The sequence below is a fragment of the Vulpes vulpes genome, chromosome 13, assembly GCF_048418805.1.
Source record: "Vulpes vulpes isolate BD-2025 chromosome 13, VulVul3, whole genome shotgun sequence".
Lineage (NCBI taxonomy): Eukaryota > Metazoa > Chordata > Mammalia > Carnivora > Canidae > Vulpes > Vulpes vulpes.
This window is the reverse complement of record NC_132792.1, coordinates 145,073,202-145,089,846: the sequence shown is the minus strand read 5'-3', so window position 1 is coordinate 145,089,846 and position 16,645 is coordinate 145,073,202. Positions and strand designations below refer to the sequence as shown.

Sequence of the window (16,645 nt, the reverse complement as noted above, 5' to 3'; positions counted from 1 at the left end):
AAATGCGATTCTTAATGATAATAGACTTTACTATTAACCTTAGTTCAGGAGTTGTGAGAGTAAGTTCCCTCCAGAGCTTAGAATAAAGCTCAAGTGTTCGCAAGTCTGGAAAGGAAAAGACAAAACTCAACATTTGCAAAAGTCCATATTAGACAGTTTATCCTGAGTTCTGTGTCACTTTGATTATAATTCATCTGTGTTTTTTCTCTTCCCTTCTCTCCTGACCCCCTCCACTGCTACCGTGCACCCCAGAGCCATCCTGGATGGATGATGTGGGTGGAGTGTGGGACTGGCCTGTTTATGGAGTACATGTCTGTTGGCATAGGTACCCTTAGAGGGAGGGCAAGACCCTCCACTAGCTCAGACAAATAGGTGATTCCAACTCCTGCAACTGCTGAGACAGGGAATTCTGTGTAGATGTGTGGGAGACTGCTAGACCAGACCCTCTCAGAGTGGGTTTTCTTGGTAAGGTAAGCAGGAATCCTTGGACTAATTCCCTGCCTTCCTTTATGAGGAACTTAGCACCATGGACTAATTGGTACAGATAGTTTGATTCTTAAAAGTGCCTCTCAGCATTTTACAGCTTGTCTGCCTGATGATGCATCTGGCTGGGAAAATCTCAATAATGTGTCCTTTCTTTCACAGGGAGGCTTCATTACATCATTATTTCTGTGGGTTCCCCGGGGCTGAGCCGTAGTGCCAGGACTTTTTGGATCTGTGTTCATCTCATTGTCAGTACTGGTGTCTGTAATTCAGTTCAGGTGTCAGCCTGTGCTACACACTCACCACTGTGTACTCCTGCCCATCCTCGGGGCCCCCTGCTCCACGTCCGGAGGCGTGGCCATGATTTGTGCGTGTGTCTTATACCACCTCTCACACCTCACAAACTGCAGTGTTGTTACCACGTCTGTTTTAAGTTGGACCTGTGTGCTTTATAAAGCATGTACTGCAAACACTATAGTTTCCTCAAGAAGTGCACATATCACATGTCCTAGATGGGCAGTCCTCCCATGCGCACCAGAAACCACCTGGCCAAATGATCTTGGAGACTAAGGGGGAGGGTCTTGAGCACCCTTTCCTTCAGCAGTCCCCTATTTAAACAACTAGGTTTTTAGGGTGTCATTCCCTAAATATAAAATAGCCTTTTTTTCTAGTATAATCTCCAGATGTCCAGGATATTTCTAGGTCTCTTTGGTGTCCCATGTAAACATTTCTAAGGCAACTCTACCCCTTATGCAGTGACAGTAGCTATCTGTGTAGATCATGTACAGTTGCCAAACTAATATTCTTTAACCAGGAAAATCACATAAAAGAGCTGGTAGGACCTTAGAGATTTCCAATCCAACCTTCTAATGTTCTCGGGTGGCACAGCGGAATATAATAGCCACCACCCACATGTGGCCATTGAGCACTTGAAATGTGACTAGTCCAAATTGAGATGTGCTAGAAGTAGAAAATACATGCCCATGTCAAAGATGTAGAGGGAAAAAAAAGTGAAACGTCCCCATTTTTAGATTGATTACATGTTGACATGAGAATATTTGAATATATTGGGTTGAATAAAATATATTACATTGGATGTTTTTAAAGACTTTTTAAAATGTAGTTACTAGGACATTTAAAATTAGAGGTAGTTCGTGTAATATTTTTATTTGACTTCCCTAGTCTAGAGCATCCCTGACAGATGGCCATCTATCACATTTTTTGAATGGTTTTAATCACAAGAAAGCTCTCAGCTAATAAATCACGTGGCTTAAGGTATGAGCTGATGTGTTTGACACCAGAAATTAGTGACTTTCCTTAGAACAGTGGTTTCTGTTTGATAAATAACTTCATCACATTAAGAGAAGAATCCTAACACTACCAACTATCAGAAAGTAAACTTCACATATCTAAGAACTATTATGAGTGATACTGTTTTACAAAACTAGCCAATCTGAAGCACTGCTTCGTGGTAAATAAGACGATACTTGACTAGAAAAGGCCATCTTTACTTTTTTATTCCCAGTAGAGCTTTCTATCTGGGACATCTGGTATACCACATGTGCACACACGGATGCACCCACATATACACATACAACTGAGACCTCAGAGATGCAAGTCTCTCTTCTAAAAGCCATTCTTGTCATGGAGGAGGCCGAATCATCCACTGGAGGTGAGAAGCAATGAGATGGAACCGAGTCCCACAAGCTTGGCTGTGTGTTTATTTCCAGGAGCCAGAGGTTAGTGAATTAAAAAGCGTGCAGTCCTCTAACCATGGCATCTACCTTCCTTCGGACACCCAGGAGCATACGGGATCTGGGAGGGCATCTTCTATGCCACGCCTGACTGTGGATCCCCAGGTAAAAAGCTATTACCACCTGCCATGTGTAGTGGCATCCTGGGCTGTATTGGATTGGTGGGTTATGACAAAACATCTGATATTTTCAGGTGAGCCCTTGATTTGCCCCCTCCCTTCCCTATAGGCAAAGTCTGGCTTATGGACCTTCTCTATAGAGCCTGCTCCTCCAAGATGTGTTTTCAGTGAAGCCCCAACCATAACAAGCTAGGCAGCAAAATGGTATAACTCCTTCTGGATGGGCTCAATATCCTCAAGACTTAACCAGCCATGCAAGAAATATTTTCCAGGATTTTCCTTGTGTTTTTTTCCCCCTTTCCTCCTTTCCTGGATCCCCCAGCACATACGCAGTTACTTACACACACAGCTCTGTGTCAGGACCGTCTGTCCTAACCAGTGCAGGCCACGCCTCATTTCTTTGTCTGTTTTCCTGGCTTCTTTTTTCTGTCTGTCTGTCTTACATCAAGTTTTGACAGAGACAAGAAGTTTTTGTGAATCTGTTTAACATCTGTGGCAAATCAAAATGCCAGAGTTTAAGGTGGGGCTGAGGAGGGGGTGGGCATAGGTATGGGGGGAGGTTATGGATGAGAGAGAGCAATGCATTTTTAGATGCTGCCCAGTTACAAGCTCTCCTAAGCTCCTGTGCTACATGGCAGCGCAAGGCAAGGGCAACAAATAAAAGGCAAAGCTATGCTTCTCTCATGGTGCAGACTTTTTGACAATTGCCCTCGCAATATTTCAAGGTGACTCAAGGTTCACTGGCCAAGTGCCTACGTTAGATGGCTCTATGGGAAGCTTGCACTATACACTCATCTGCTTGCTTCCTTGAACATGAAGAAAAGACCATAGATAAGTCTTAGTGTCTATGTTAATATAGCCCAGGACCCTTTTCTCCAGCTGACATCTCAGCAAGAGGGATTCCAGGGAGGTTACAGTTGGCAATCTTCAACAATCTCCATCTCACTTCCTCCTTACTTCTAGACCCTTTCAGTAATTAATCCAGATTTTGTGTTCCTCTGGGGGCTCCTATTTCCAGGTGGTGACAGATACTAGCTCCATGAGACGTTCATTTTCCACTATTCGGGATAAGCGTTCAAATTCCTCCTGGTTGGAGGAATTCTCCATGGAGAGAAGCAGTGAAAACACCTACAAGTCACGTCGTCGGAGTTACCACTCCTCCCTAAGACTGTCAGCTCATCGCCTGAATTCTGACTCAGGTGAGGGGGTCTTTGCTGTTCACCTCTTTTCAGTCTCCTGCTCTGATGACCAATTCTGAAAAGAACTGCAAGTCACTGGAACAGGATTCAGGTTGAGGAGAACGAGGGAAGGAAGAGCACTTGTCACCAGGAAAAGAGTTCCCTCTCTGACTTATCCTAATACAGCATCTTCTATATTCATCATAAAGGCTGGAATTTTTTTCAGATTAGGGCTATGGAAATCATTAAAATGTATAGAACTGTTCACTCAATTATGTTGTACACCTGAAACTCCTATAATCTTATATTTTAATTATATCTCAATAATAAAAATGTGATTTTCAAATGACCTTCTGCAAAACCACTAGGGTTCCTTAGGGGGCCTCTAATACATTCCTGGCAGGGGCTGGGCTTTTACCGTCAACTCCACTTCAATCCCAATAGTGATACTGGAATCATTTTAGGTTTTTGGAGTTTTGTTTTGTTTTTTAAGGAAAAGGGTCATACTGATAGAGTTTGAAGCATTCTAATGGTTTCTCTTTTACGAAATGAGGAAACAGAGATCAAAACGCAGTGACATGCCTTTATCACAGAGCTAGTAAATGGCAGAAATGGGACTAGAAGTCCTCAATGGACCTGAAACCCTTTGATCTCCATCCCTTTACTGATGCTATCTTTCCCCAAAAAAGGTTATATACCCATGTTTAGGACATAGATAATTCCTGGGCCGTAGTGTTGACAAAGATTCTATCTTATTTATGTCTAGCATACCTAAAAACCGAAGAGAACCAGTTGCATCCTTTGACCTATGTGTCTTTCCAGTGGCAGCTCGCACACTTATCTCTTTACAAAAGGAGAATTTTCTACCCTTTCCCTCCTGCCTCCCATTCAGATCACCTGTTGACATGCCTGGAGAAGTGAGGATTCTTCAGAGGCCCAGTCCCACCCAGGCTGTATGACATCTCTTTGTGCTCAGAGGCTACTATGGGTAGAGTGGTGATCAGTTGCTTTTGTCATCTCTCTCAGGCCACAAGTCTGACACCCACCGCTCAGGGGGCAGAGAGCGGGGACGGTCGAAAGAGCGAAAGCATCTTCTCTCTCCTGATGTCTCCCGCTGCAACTCAGAGGAGCGAGGGACCCAGGCCGACTGGGAGTCCCCAGAGCGCCAACAGTCCAGGTCTCCCAGTGAGGCCAGGTCACAGACCCCCAACAGACAGGTGAGCATGGAGAGGAAGTGGAGCCCCTGTAGAAAGACAAGGAGGGGTGGTCTGTTAACATTAGGTGCAAAATGTGGACCTAATGAAATCCTTGATTTCATAAGAAACTATATCCATTGTGCACAGACGTTAGCTACTTCATGCTTGTGTACTCAGAAAGGATAGGAATTCATGGAAAACAAGATGGTTCCCCCCAAGAAAGACAACGGTATCTAGAAGTTATTGCATCTCAGTCCTCAGAACCCAGAGGTACAAAGTCACAACAAATACACAAATGTCTCAGCCAGATCTAGGAGGAAAGGAACACCTTTGGCCAGAAAAGTTTCTGTGACCAGTTGCATGATCCCTAGTATTAGTTACGATGGTGATTCATCTCTCAGCACAGAATTTATAAGTTGGATCCGTTCAACCTTGTTTACCTGGCTTCCAGCCAATCCCAAGAGGACTACTCCTTTCTTCCAGAAATTGCCATCAAAGCTGTGTGAAAACATTCTCTCGCCCTGTTTTCCTCTTCACTCCCAGCCCTACCTCTCCTCAAGGCTGTCAGAGCCAGATGGGAGACCCCCTCACCAGCAGCGAGCAGAGGAGAGGAGGAGGAGGGTCTATTACAGTGGACTTTTAGAGGCAGTTGAGAAGTTTCTTCTAGAGCAGTGGCTTTCAAATTTTATTGACTAGAATCATGAAAGCCTGTCATAACCATATATTCCTGGGATCTAAAGGGTTCTGCTTCAGTAGTAAGACCAGCGGGTGAAAGGACCCTTCCTTCCCTAGGGGCTTCTGAGCAGGTGGTTCAGAGGCCACACACAGCTCGAGAAACACCTTCCAGAAGGTCCGTGTACCAGCACTGGGTTTGGGGACCCTTGGATCTAGGTGAACAGGTCAAGCTGCTAAGCCTGTGAGTGGAGCAGCTGAGTTAACCTCAGCCAGCCACTAAACCCATGAAAGCAAAAAGTGAAGATGAGGGATCCTCAGATCCGCTTCCCAAGAACTGTCTCTCGGACAGCATTTATTCACCCTCACTCATGCCATTGTCCTTCTCCCAAGTTTCAAGGCTTTCTCGGTGTGCATAGATAGTGTTCTCAGTGTTACATAGTTTCTCAGTGATAGTTTCTCAGTGTTACATAGATAGAGCTTCCAGATCCTTGCTGCTCTGAGCATGTGTTCGTGGTCCAGCAGCACCTGGGAGCCTGTTGCAAATGCAGAGTCTCAGCCTCCACCCCCCACCCCCCACCCCGCCACCACCTGCAGAGCCTACAACTGCAGTTGGGGTTAATATGCCCTGGTCTCCATGGTGGAGACCCATCGGCCTCCTCAGTCCCTCCATCCTCAGTGGATCCTGCCCCTCAGCTGGGACCCCAGCTCTGACCTCCCTGCCCCGGACTCTAAGGGCTGTCCGTGAGAAGGGTCAGGGGAGCTCACCAGGGCCCCGAGCAGGGGTCAGGCCAGGCCCTGACTAACATGCCGTGTCTGTCCCGCCGCACAGGGCACGGGCTCCCTGAGCGAGAGCTCCATCCCCTCCATCTCTGACACCAGCACCCCAAGACGAAGTCGCCGGCAGCTCCCACCTGTCCCACCAAAGCCTCGGCCCCTACTCTCCTACAGCTCCCTGATTCGACACTCAGGGAGCATCTCCCCGCCGGCCGACGGAAGCGAGAGGGGCTCCCCGCTGACCCCACAGGCGCTGGGGAGCACGGAGGCCGGCCTGGCGGAGCCCTCGGGCCCCCGGCACGGGCACGGGCATGGGCACGGGCAGCAGAGCCAGCACTGCTCCCCGCAGCGCTACATCTCCGAGCCCTACCTGGCCCTGCACGAAGACTCCCACGCGTCGGACTGTGGCGAGGAGGAGACGCTCACCTTCGAAGCCGCCGTGGCCACCAGCCTGGGCCGCTCCAACACCATCGGCTCGGCCCCGCCGCTGCGGCACAGCTGGCAGATGCCCAACGGGCACTACCGGCGGCGGCGGCGCGGGGGGCCGGGGTCGGGCGTGATGTGCGGGGCGGTCAGCGACCTCCTGAGTGACACGGAAGAAGACGACAAGTGCTAGAGGCTGCTCCCCCCTCCGATGCATGCTCTTCTCTCTCACACGGAGAAAACCAAGACCGAATTGGGAAGCCAGTGCTGCCCGGGGGGGGAGGAAGAGGGAGGAGGAAGACAGAAGGACACCGTGCATTATCGGACGGACGGCGACGAAGGGACAACAGGAAAACCAGTGGGACCCGCCAAATGGCTTCACTTCCCTTTGCAAGATGGGCACTGCCATAGTTCTGCCTCTTTGCTGGGGAAAGGAAATACGAGAACGTGCAGGGTTACTCCCCTGGCAAAAGGGACGTGGTGAGGGGGGCTCTGCTTCCCCTTGCCCCTTCCCACCTTTCTGTAAGCCGCGGAAGGATGGAGCTGGCCTGTCTCTCCGCCCATTGCCCTGAAAAGCCTGCAAGACTTTCTGGCTCTTACCTGGGGAGTCGTGGAGACCACGGGAGAGGTGTCTCCTCCCTCACCAGCTCTTGCTCCTCAGCTCCACTGCCGTCAGGGCAACCACACTAGCATCTCATGCATTCCCCTCTGGCTCGCTTCCCCCAGAGAAGCACAGGCTAAGTTCAGGAGCATCGGATGCCACGGGGCGGAGGCCAGGAGGGAAAAGCTGAAGTGGGACAAGGGGCCGGGGGGCTGTGGCGGCAGCAGCAAGGGCTGGTCTGGGTGAGCAAAGCCATAGTCCTGCAGCCCAGACCACGGGGAAAGGCTCCAAGAGCTGGAGAGGATGGGTGGTGCAGGGAGGGACAGTCCTGTCTCTTTGAAGCCTGATGCCTACTCAGTAGGTGCTGTGTTAGGATAGGCCAGGGAGGTCCCTCAGGCTCCACCGAGGTGCCTAAGGCTCCAGGAAGGGTGATATTGTAAAAGCATTTAACATCCCCCGTGGCCAGAGCACAAGCTGGCGTGAGCAGCAGTCCAGCCTTCCTGCTGGAGCCCAGTGCTGTGCCAGGCCTTAGCTCTGCAAACACTGGTCCAAAGGGATCCCTCGAGGGTGGTGGGGTAAGTGTTGGGGGTGGAGAGTGCAATTGAGGCAAAGTCTGTTTTCCAACCAGTATAGAAGAGTGTGGAACAGCCCTAGAGTTGTATCAGCACATATGGCCGAATGTCAACCTAGACTGTGGTCCAGGAGGTAGTGGCCCTTTCTGCCAAGCAGCAAGGCCACGAGCCAGAGGCTCAGTCTTCCCTGCCACTTCCTGAGAAGGTAGCACACACATACCCAAGGTGGGCCATACATCACCTAGTAGAGGCTTCTAGAGAGAAAAGGCAGGCAGACTGAAATGAGAAGCTTCCATGAGAGAATCCGTCTGAGTTTACTGAGGACCTCCTGGGAGGAGGGCCCCTTCCACAGCCAGTTGGTGTGTGAGGGTCAGTTTGTCCTGATACTTTGAAGGTAATTGGTAAATATACCTCAGCTGAGACCTGGGCGGCTCCTCCTAGCCAAGTAGGCTCTGATGGGGCCTCATCACATAGTGTAATGAGATGAGGGTCCCCATGGCCCTGAATATTTTCTGGAGCTAGGACGGGGCTTTTCCTCTCCCCAGAGTAAGAGCTGGACAGGAGACAGCCTCAGGCCACTGTGCCATTCTTAACCCCCTAAACTCAGAAGCATTGAGGAAAAGAGAGCCTTTCTTGGCTAATCAGTGCTCATCTTGTATAGATTGTCCGTCCAGGGAAACACGTCACTCTGTCTCTGGTGGAGATGTACCATTCCCTCAACTTCCTCCCCGGTCTCACAGTGGCCAGAAGGACCTTCTGGAGAAGGATTCCAGGCAGGGCTTTCCCTTCTCAGCCAGGAGCAGGTGGAGCTTGCCTCACAGGACCCTCCCCCGGCCTGAGGTCACAGTGGCTAGACACTCTTTTTATCCTCCTCCAGCCAAGACAGACTCCACCTCTTGGGTAGGAGAAGTTAGTGGCTGTTATTTTTCTTAGAAGGAGCCTCTTTTTACTTATGAAATTTTTCTGTTTGTTTTGGTTGAAATAGAACTAAGGAGTAGTTGCATCAACCCTGAAAAGCCAAATACAACCATGTGGCTGCAGAATCATTTCATGGCCCTGCCTTCTCTTTTAGATACCGACGGAGCTTCATGACCCACAGCCCCCAAATCAAAGTAGTCCCAGGGCAGGAGGCCACTGAGTCAGAACAAAAGCCTCCTCCTCTCAGACCGTGTGTCTGTTCTCACTTTCCTCTCCCAACTCAGCACTTGCACGCTCTGGAGTGGCCGGCAATGTGAACGCGAGTGTGTCACACCCTGATCCTCACTGGTGTGCTCTTTACATAAGACTCAGACGCTGGGCCTGGTATTGTGCTAAAGGTCTCCTCTGCTCAGCGTCATTTCATGCCAAAGTGCTGCAGTGGGCTGCTTTCTGCACACAAAATTGCTTTCTTCCACCTCAGAAGTGCAGCTTTCCCTAGGGACAGGCCTACCACAGGACCGCCATTCTGAGTCAGCAAGGCTATTGCATTGTGTTGGGAGAAAAGGAATTGAAGTGATATCTTAGGCCATTTCAACAGTAGGAGGAATTTAGCCTGGCAGAGCAATTACCAGAAATGGGATTTGCCTGTAAACCACATTATGAACACTAAATTTACTGTGCCGGGAAACCTTCCTGGACACCTGAACTCCTTACACTCACATACACAGAAGCACTTGAGCCGTGAATGAAGTGGTGTGAAGCACTGCAGATGCATTTCCCCCGGCCAGTCGGGGTCTTGTTAGAACTAGTGAACTTATGAACTCTGTGATTCAATTTCCCCTGACCAAGAAATTGCGTTTCTTATCCCTTAGCCTACATTTACCTTTCTAGTAAGACCAGAAAATAAAAGACAGTTTTCTGTTAAGTCACGGAACTCATTATCATGATCTTCTTCTGACCGCTTCCTCCCATCTCTTCACAAATGTGACCTCTCACCTTCCCTCTGATAGCTGAGCAGGACATCCTTTCCTACGTGTCAGAGTCTGCCTCTTTCTCCCTTGAAAAGAGGCCCCTTGAGATCTCAAAATGTGTGCTGCTATTTGGATCAAAAAGTATGGCCGCATCTCAAGAAATGTCAAGCAAAGTGGAAACAGTTTGAGATCCTCAGGTCCCCTCAGAGGAATGTTTGGCTCTGTGTCCAGTTTCCCTTGCTAATGTCAGCCTTTGGCATCCCCTAAAAACAAAGAGGGAGGGAGGGGGGAAAAGAGAGGCGGAGGAAAAGGAAAACAAACCAAGGTAGAGAGACATTCTAACTGGGCTGTGTTTAGATACTCCTCTCTTCACTTCCAGACAGACTTCCGGTGGGGTACTCATGTGTCTCCCTCTTTCGATCCCCATGAGGGCCGAATGCCAGCAGGCTTTCAGACATAGGGGTAGAGCTCTGGGCCAAGATGCTCTGTGAGCCAGGGTCAGGATAGAGTTGCCTACACTGTGAAGAGATGAGCATCCCCCCACCCCCACCCCATGTCAACACAAGCCATGAACATGACTGCCCAATGGCAGTCTGTCCACTCTTCTGGCTGAGGAATCTATTTCTATTCTGGGCTTCACTTCTCCCCACTCAGCATCCCTATGGGGTACTAAAATCAGGTAACATTTTTCTGAAGCTGAAATCCAGATGTTCTGGGTTCTGCCCTGTTTTGACCCTGGGACCACAAAGAAGACGATCCCACATCCCACCATTCAGCCAGTGTTTTCTTTCCATACACGCTTCCATCTCTCCTACAGCCTTTGTGAGGGGCCTCAGTGTCTCCTGCTTTCTGTGCTCCCCTCCCAGCCCTTGTTTTGCTGCATGTTCTCATTGACCCAACTCCTGAGATATTTTAAATCCACCCAGTCCAAGCTTATTTGCTGACCTGCCTGCCTCTGCTGGTGGGGAATGCATCATTCTCATAAAAGTAGTTGGGAATTCACCAGGTAATATTCACAAGGTGATCTGAAACAGTATAAGGTATGGTACTATTGGGGTGAGTGGGGGATATGGAATGTCTGCATACTCAATGAAAGCCCACTTCAGGGAAATTAGGTCTCTCCTGGCATAATGGAACAAAATTTTAATTATTTTGTTTTTTTAAAGAACATTCTCAATTTTCCATTACATCCTCTTTCTAAAGCCTGCTCTGGATGTCTCGTTTTTGGACAGGGTATTTATTTAGTGGGTTGAGCCAGGGATAAGTTGAGATGCTTTAATTTCTCAACCTAGCTATAGTAAATATTATGAGATCGGAATAAGAAAAGGTGCATGTGTAGCAGCCAGGGAGCAGATAGTCATCTACTATGCTGAGATTTTGTGAGACATGAAGGTTAGGGAATTTTCACCCTATTGTTATCAGTTTCATATCTGTTAAGTTTGAGGCCCTCAAAGGCCTGCTGCCAGTGTGCACAAAGCATCATGGTGAGGAGAGGCACTTCGATGCGTTGGGGTAGCTCCTTCCTCAGCAGATTCTTGCATCCTGTCCATTTTTCCTACCTGAATTCCCTGGCACTGAACACTGTCCAAGAGATTCAGGTGAAGACTTTATAAGGCAAGAAAAAAGAGAAGTGGGCCCCCTGAAAGTGGCCAGAGTGTGATGGTTTAACTCCAGACAAGAACCCCATAAGGAACCAGGTCTAGTTTTGAATAAATAGATCTCCATGTTGAAACTCTTATTTTTACAAAAGCCAAACAGAATTAACTCAGGACTTAGGACCTAACCTTGGCATGGTAGGATCAGAAGAGATCCCATGTTATGAGTGCTGCCTATATCTGCAGCTCTTTCTGACTTGTTTTTTCTTTGGTAAGCCACCCTGTATACTGTAGCCATTTATTCCAACAGAGCCCCATCTGATGGCTTCTCTGGCTCTGTAACCCTGGGCTCAGCTAAAGACTGCTGGCATGATCCGTTAGGCATCATGTGCTGTCACTCATTCAGCCAGAAGAACGCAGATGTACCACTTGGAGGGGACAGAAGACTAGGAGCAGAAAAAAACATCTTTGGTTTCTGATGGCTTTTTCTTCCCTTAAATCCTTTCTGCTTTGACCCTCTGAGGCTTAGGCATCCCAGAGAAAGATAAGCCAAAGACAACAGGTTCATAGATTGTCCCAACCTATCCAAAGGGCCTGGAAAGCTTCCCTTAACAAAACTCAAGCCAATCTGAATGAGACTCCTAGCAGAGGCATATGGAAGGCTAGGGTACCTCCAAACTGCCCTTCTATTTTTGTAGTCTTCTTCTGATCCCTTCCCTCATGCTAAAAATGGGGGGTGGAAGGGGCAACTAGCATCTTGACCTTATAAATGCAAAAAGATTTTATAATAAGCCATGCTACTATGTAAATACATTATTGAAGTTTGAATTCTTATTTCTGGGGGGTGCGAAAGAGTTGAGCAGATCCAACTTTAAAAAAATGATAAGGGGATCTATGTTTATTTTTCTTTGGGATCTTTTTGTTTGGATTTTTTTTTCTTGTAACAGACCAACCCTAGAATAGCAATGAAGGATAAATGTGTGCAGTGTTTCTGAATCACCTTCTAATTAATTTCTATCAAACAATATATTTGAGCCAAAAATCTGAGGTCATATAGTACCAGTTCCATCTTCTCTCTCTGGTGGTTTTTGGTTTTGTTTTTTGATTTGGTGTAGGTTTTTTTGGTTTGTTTACTTTCTTTTGTCTTCTCCTTCTAAGTCAGCCTCTGTCTCTTGTTTCCAGGGACTTAAAATACAACCTAATGTAAAACAGCTTGAGAATTTCAGTGAAAGCCAAGTAAATAATAGAATGGATATAGATTTTTTTTCAGGATATCTTCAACCAATAAACAAAAAGTTTATATCCTGAGAAGATAAAATTTTTAAGAGCGTGGTAATCTGGTAACTGAAAATTATTGGGAGTCAAAAATAATTCTAGCCCAACCTTCTGTACTTGTGCCTTCAGCAAGGTATTGCATCTGCGTGCTTTATTTCCCTCATTAGGAAATTGAAATACTAATGCTTGGCTAATTCATAGGTGTGTCAAGTGTTTGTAAGTTAATATTGCATTATATAAAGTACTTAGTCTCCACAAATCAACTTAGAAAAACCGTCTCTCCTTATATACCACTAAGGACCTATGAAATTCTTGACATTGCTATAAGCATTCCATTTTTTGGAAGAAACTTCATGTTTAATGGAACCAGAATCCCAGATTTGCTTTAATTTCACCATCTATTGTTCCCATTTTCACTTCCTCCTCTTTTTAGCTCTCTAATTAAAACAAAAACAAAAAACAAAACAAAAACCCCAAGACTTTTTTTTTTTTAATGCAGGAAAGGAGTTGAGTTTTCATGATCTTCTTTCTGTGGATACTTCAGCCAGTCTTAGGTCAAATAACCATTCTCTAATGCTTAGGATCCTCATGAAGACCTCTTCTTTTGTTCTGCCGATTTGTCAGAGATAAGGGATTGCTCTCTAGATTCTGGAACCAGACCTGAAGACTCTGTACTAAGTACTACCACTTCCTCCTCAGTTCACTCACAGGTGGGCCCCAAAACTGAAAGGGTACTAAATCAAAGCTGCCAAATCCAAATTTGACCTTATTTGGTGACTTATTTTTCTTTCCAGTACTCTGATTTCTTATGGTGATAACCTGTACCACACAGGAACCCACTGCTCAAAGCAAGTCTATTAGAAATCCGTATAAGGGATGAGCGGGAAAAACACAATCCAAAATTTCAAAGTGCCATTAATCAATTAAAAAAACTAAAGGTAATATGAAATGAGGGCTAAACAATGTAAACTAACTGCCAATTAAAGTATACAGTAGTTCTGGTCTTAGCTACATTTGATATGGAATTATATCACATTAAGCAGATCCCAGCAAATTTAGTAAAAACATAGGCATTGAATTTTAATGGCTACCAATGGGGATATATACTTAGCCTGCAGGCCAAACTTCAATCAGTGTTTTTCTATCCTGGTGTTTTGTGAACAAGCCAAAATTTATACAAAGCCACCCTAAGTGCTGCAATTGCAGAGGAACCTCCCTCTTGGTGATATTAGAGAACAGTCCAACTCCACTCAAATTGAGTCCAAAATTTGGAACTCATCCAGAAAAACAAACGGAGGAGAAAAATCTAATGCACCAAGTATGCTTGGCATTTGTGTAGCTGGGGCAATGTGGGCAGAAGCTAGACAGACAAGCTATAGAACAAAGACAAGGTTGAGGTGGAAAATATCAGCTAGTCCCAGGAACAGAAGGTGTGTGACCTGAGAGAGTCACTTATATTAGATCACTGGTATACTTGTTAGCATGATATTGGATTCAGAGCAGTTGTTTCTGCTAAACTCACCAAAGGTAGTGGGTTTGAAGGCCTCAGAGAATTAGTAGAGCCCTGAACAACTTTTCCAGACCTAGGAGATGGAGAAGGGAGGTTCTTGCTTTAAAGCAGCCCAAAGACAATCTCTGTGACTTTAGCACCTCTTCAATAGAGTAGTGCCAATAGCAGAGAGATTTCACTGACCTTCCTAGTGGTACAAGTGCCACGGGAGGGGAGAGGGGTGGTGAGTGGGACAGATGAGTTTTATCAGAAAGAGATTTCACACTACGAAGGGTGCACCGGTACTAGCCTCACAGGATATCGCTGCAGAAAAGTAGACCAATGGGTGGCTCAGGCCATGCCCTCTGTCCTTTAGGACCCAAGGTCAGGCCGTTTCCACCTTGATTTGCTTTTAGAGAAGGAGCCCGTACGATGGGATCAAGAGGGAAATTGGGTGCTCTGCCTTAGGCTGTTAAAACGCTGCCACCTGCATTACAAAACTCACATGAGTCAAGACGCTTGAGATACTTCCTTATGGGCAGCATCCACTGTGGTGTGCCAGCCTGACACCCCTTCAGGAACGGTGTTTAAATGGCAGCCAGTGCTGGCCCGCCCAGAGTATCGGTGCATCTTTCCTAAAGCCAGAGTTCAGCACTGCATGTTGACCAGGTGGATATCCTGTAATATAAATGCTCGTTTGGATCCAAAAGGAAAATTATTAAAAATAAAAGAAAGATGAACAACTTTAATGTTTTTGGGGGGGTCAAAGAAAAGAATAAATAAAACCTTGTTGTAAAGAATTAATCGGCCTGATTCCCCTCACTCACTCTGTTTCTTCCGTCCCTATAAAGGGAAGTCTCGGGAGTGAAGCCTTGCCAGAACTCTCGGGGTAAGTGGGCAGCAGGTTCGGCAGTGCAGTTGGTTGACATCTGCTCAGCTCAGCTAGTTAGGAGGAATTCCAGAGTTTCTCAAAGTTTCAAGGACACCCTGTCCCTGAAAGATTTCCTTTCGTTAAAAGTATTATCTTGGAGGAAACAAAAAATAGGCTTCAGACAAACTGCTTCCCTGAACAAGTTGTTTCCTTTTCTATTTATTTTTTCAAGATTTTATTTATTTATTTGAGAGCAAGACAGAGAGACTAAGTTGGGGGAGGGGTAGAGGGAGAGAGAGAAGCCCCACCCCCCTGCTGAGCAGGGAGCCTGCTGCAGGGCTCCAACCCAGGACTCCAGGATCATGACCTGAACCATAGGCAGACCCTTAACCAACTGAGCCACCCAGGCATCCCAGAACAAAAGTTACTTTATGACCAGAGAAATTCTATCTGTAGGTAAGGAGTTTAAAAGTAGAGGGAATCTATGGAACACAGAGCTTCATGACTAAAGTTTGAAAGAGGACACTAACTTAGCTGCCAGGGTCAAGGAGGAGAAGACACCCCAAGACTTTGAGGAGACACTGTCTATTCTTCCCCTCTGCCTGTATTACTCTTTAATCATAATGGATTACTTAGTGAAAAGGAAGCAGCAGTCCTCAGATCCAGTGGTCCCTTTGAGACTCCTTGGGGAAACACCATCTTCTAATCCTAGTGTTGAGTTTATTGTTTTAATCCGAATAATTCTTCAGTTAATTCAATGGAAACTAGCTTCTAGAATGAATCCTCTATTTCTGCAGTTCTATCAAAAATGGCTTCTCAAGCCCTAAGGTACATTTTTTTTTTTTTTAAGTAAGGGAAAACCCTTACTTACACCAGGATTTAAACCATCCAAAAATACGGTAATTGGCCAAATAAAGCCCTTAGAGGCTAGATTGTAATCTCTAATATCTTGGCCAACTCTGAGTTTATTTTCCAGTCATAATTTCTTCCCCATGGCTTCCATCACCACTGAAGTTGGAAAGACAGAATTTGAAGAACAATCTTTACCTAATTGCACATTTCTATGTGATGACTAGTTGCTTTAGGCAAAGGTTGCTTTGTAAGAAATTTCTTACATTGCTTGAGGAGTTATTTTGGTTTCTTTCTAATCTGGACCTTAGGTCCATAGTATTCCCCAGGCTAATGGTACTGAGAGATTATATATATATATATATATATATATATATATATATATATATAGGCACTACTCTAAACTTCTCTCTGGTGATTCTGTGTTATGCTTCTGAGCATCTATTGGTTTCCCTAGCACATGTCCCTTAACCTAAATTTTGCCTCTAGGACATTACAAAACTTGTCTTTACTAGTATACCATGTTCTTTTGCAAATAAGCTAGAAAATTTTCAAACCAGAGACCAAGATTTCAGTTTGTTAGACACTTAAACACAGAAAGTTGGGACTAGTCACAAGTTCACATAGTTCTAGAACACCACAAACATGAGAAAACAAAGAGCAGGAAGAGAATAGAGGCTATAAATGCAAGTTTTGTGGCCAGATCCAACTGAATTCAAATCTGTGTACCACCACTTGAGCAAGCCACTTATCCTTAAAGTCACTTTCTTAATCTTTGCAATGGGAACAAATGTAGCAATGTCCTTGTAGGATTACTGTACAGAGTGAATGAGTTTTTGCACATGAAGAGAACAGCTAGTGTCTGCCCCATGAGGCATTTTATAAAAGTCTGGTACAATCAT

General features: G+C 46.0%; 1 protein-coding gene across 8 annotated transcripts in view; it reads left to right on the top strand.

The window, feature by feature from the left end:
* Window positions 1–14,823, top strand: part of CACNA1E (calcium voltage-gated channel subunit alpha1 E) — a 493,362-nt gene extending 478,539 nt beyond the window's left edge. For 4 of the 8 annotated variants that reach the window (XM_072733244.1, XM_072733242.1, XM_072733243.1 and 1 more), the window contains 4 exons: window positions 2,214–2,342; window positions 3,375–3,555; window positions 4,561–4,751; window positions 6,235–14,823. In XM_072733244.1, coding sequence (XP_072589345.1) covers window positions 2,214–2,342; window positions 3,375–3,555; window positions 4,561–4,751; window positions 6,235–6,795 — 1,062 coding nt within the window. In that variant the 3' untranslated portion in view covers window positions 6,796–14,823. The remainder of the gene's footprint in view (window positions 1–2,213; window positions 2,343–3,374; window positions 3,556–4,560; window positions 4,752–6,234) is intronic. The other 4 variants (XM_072733249.1, XM_072733250.1, XM_072733245.1 and 1 more) reach the window with 1 other exon arrangement.
* Window positions 14,824–16,645: the final 1,822 nt, after the last annotated feature.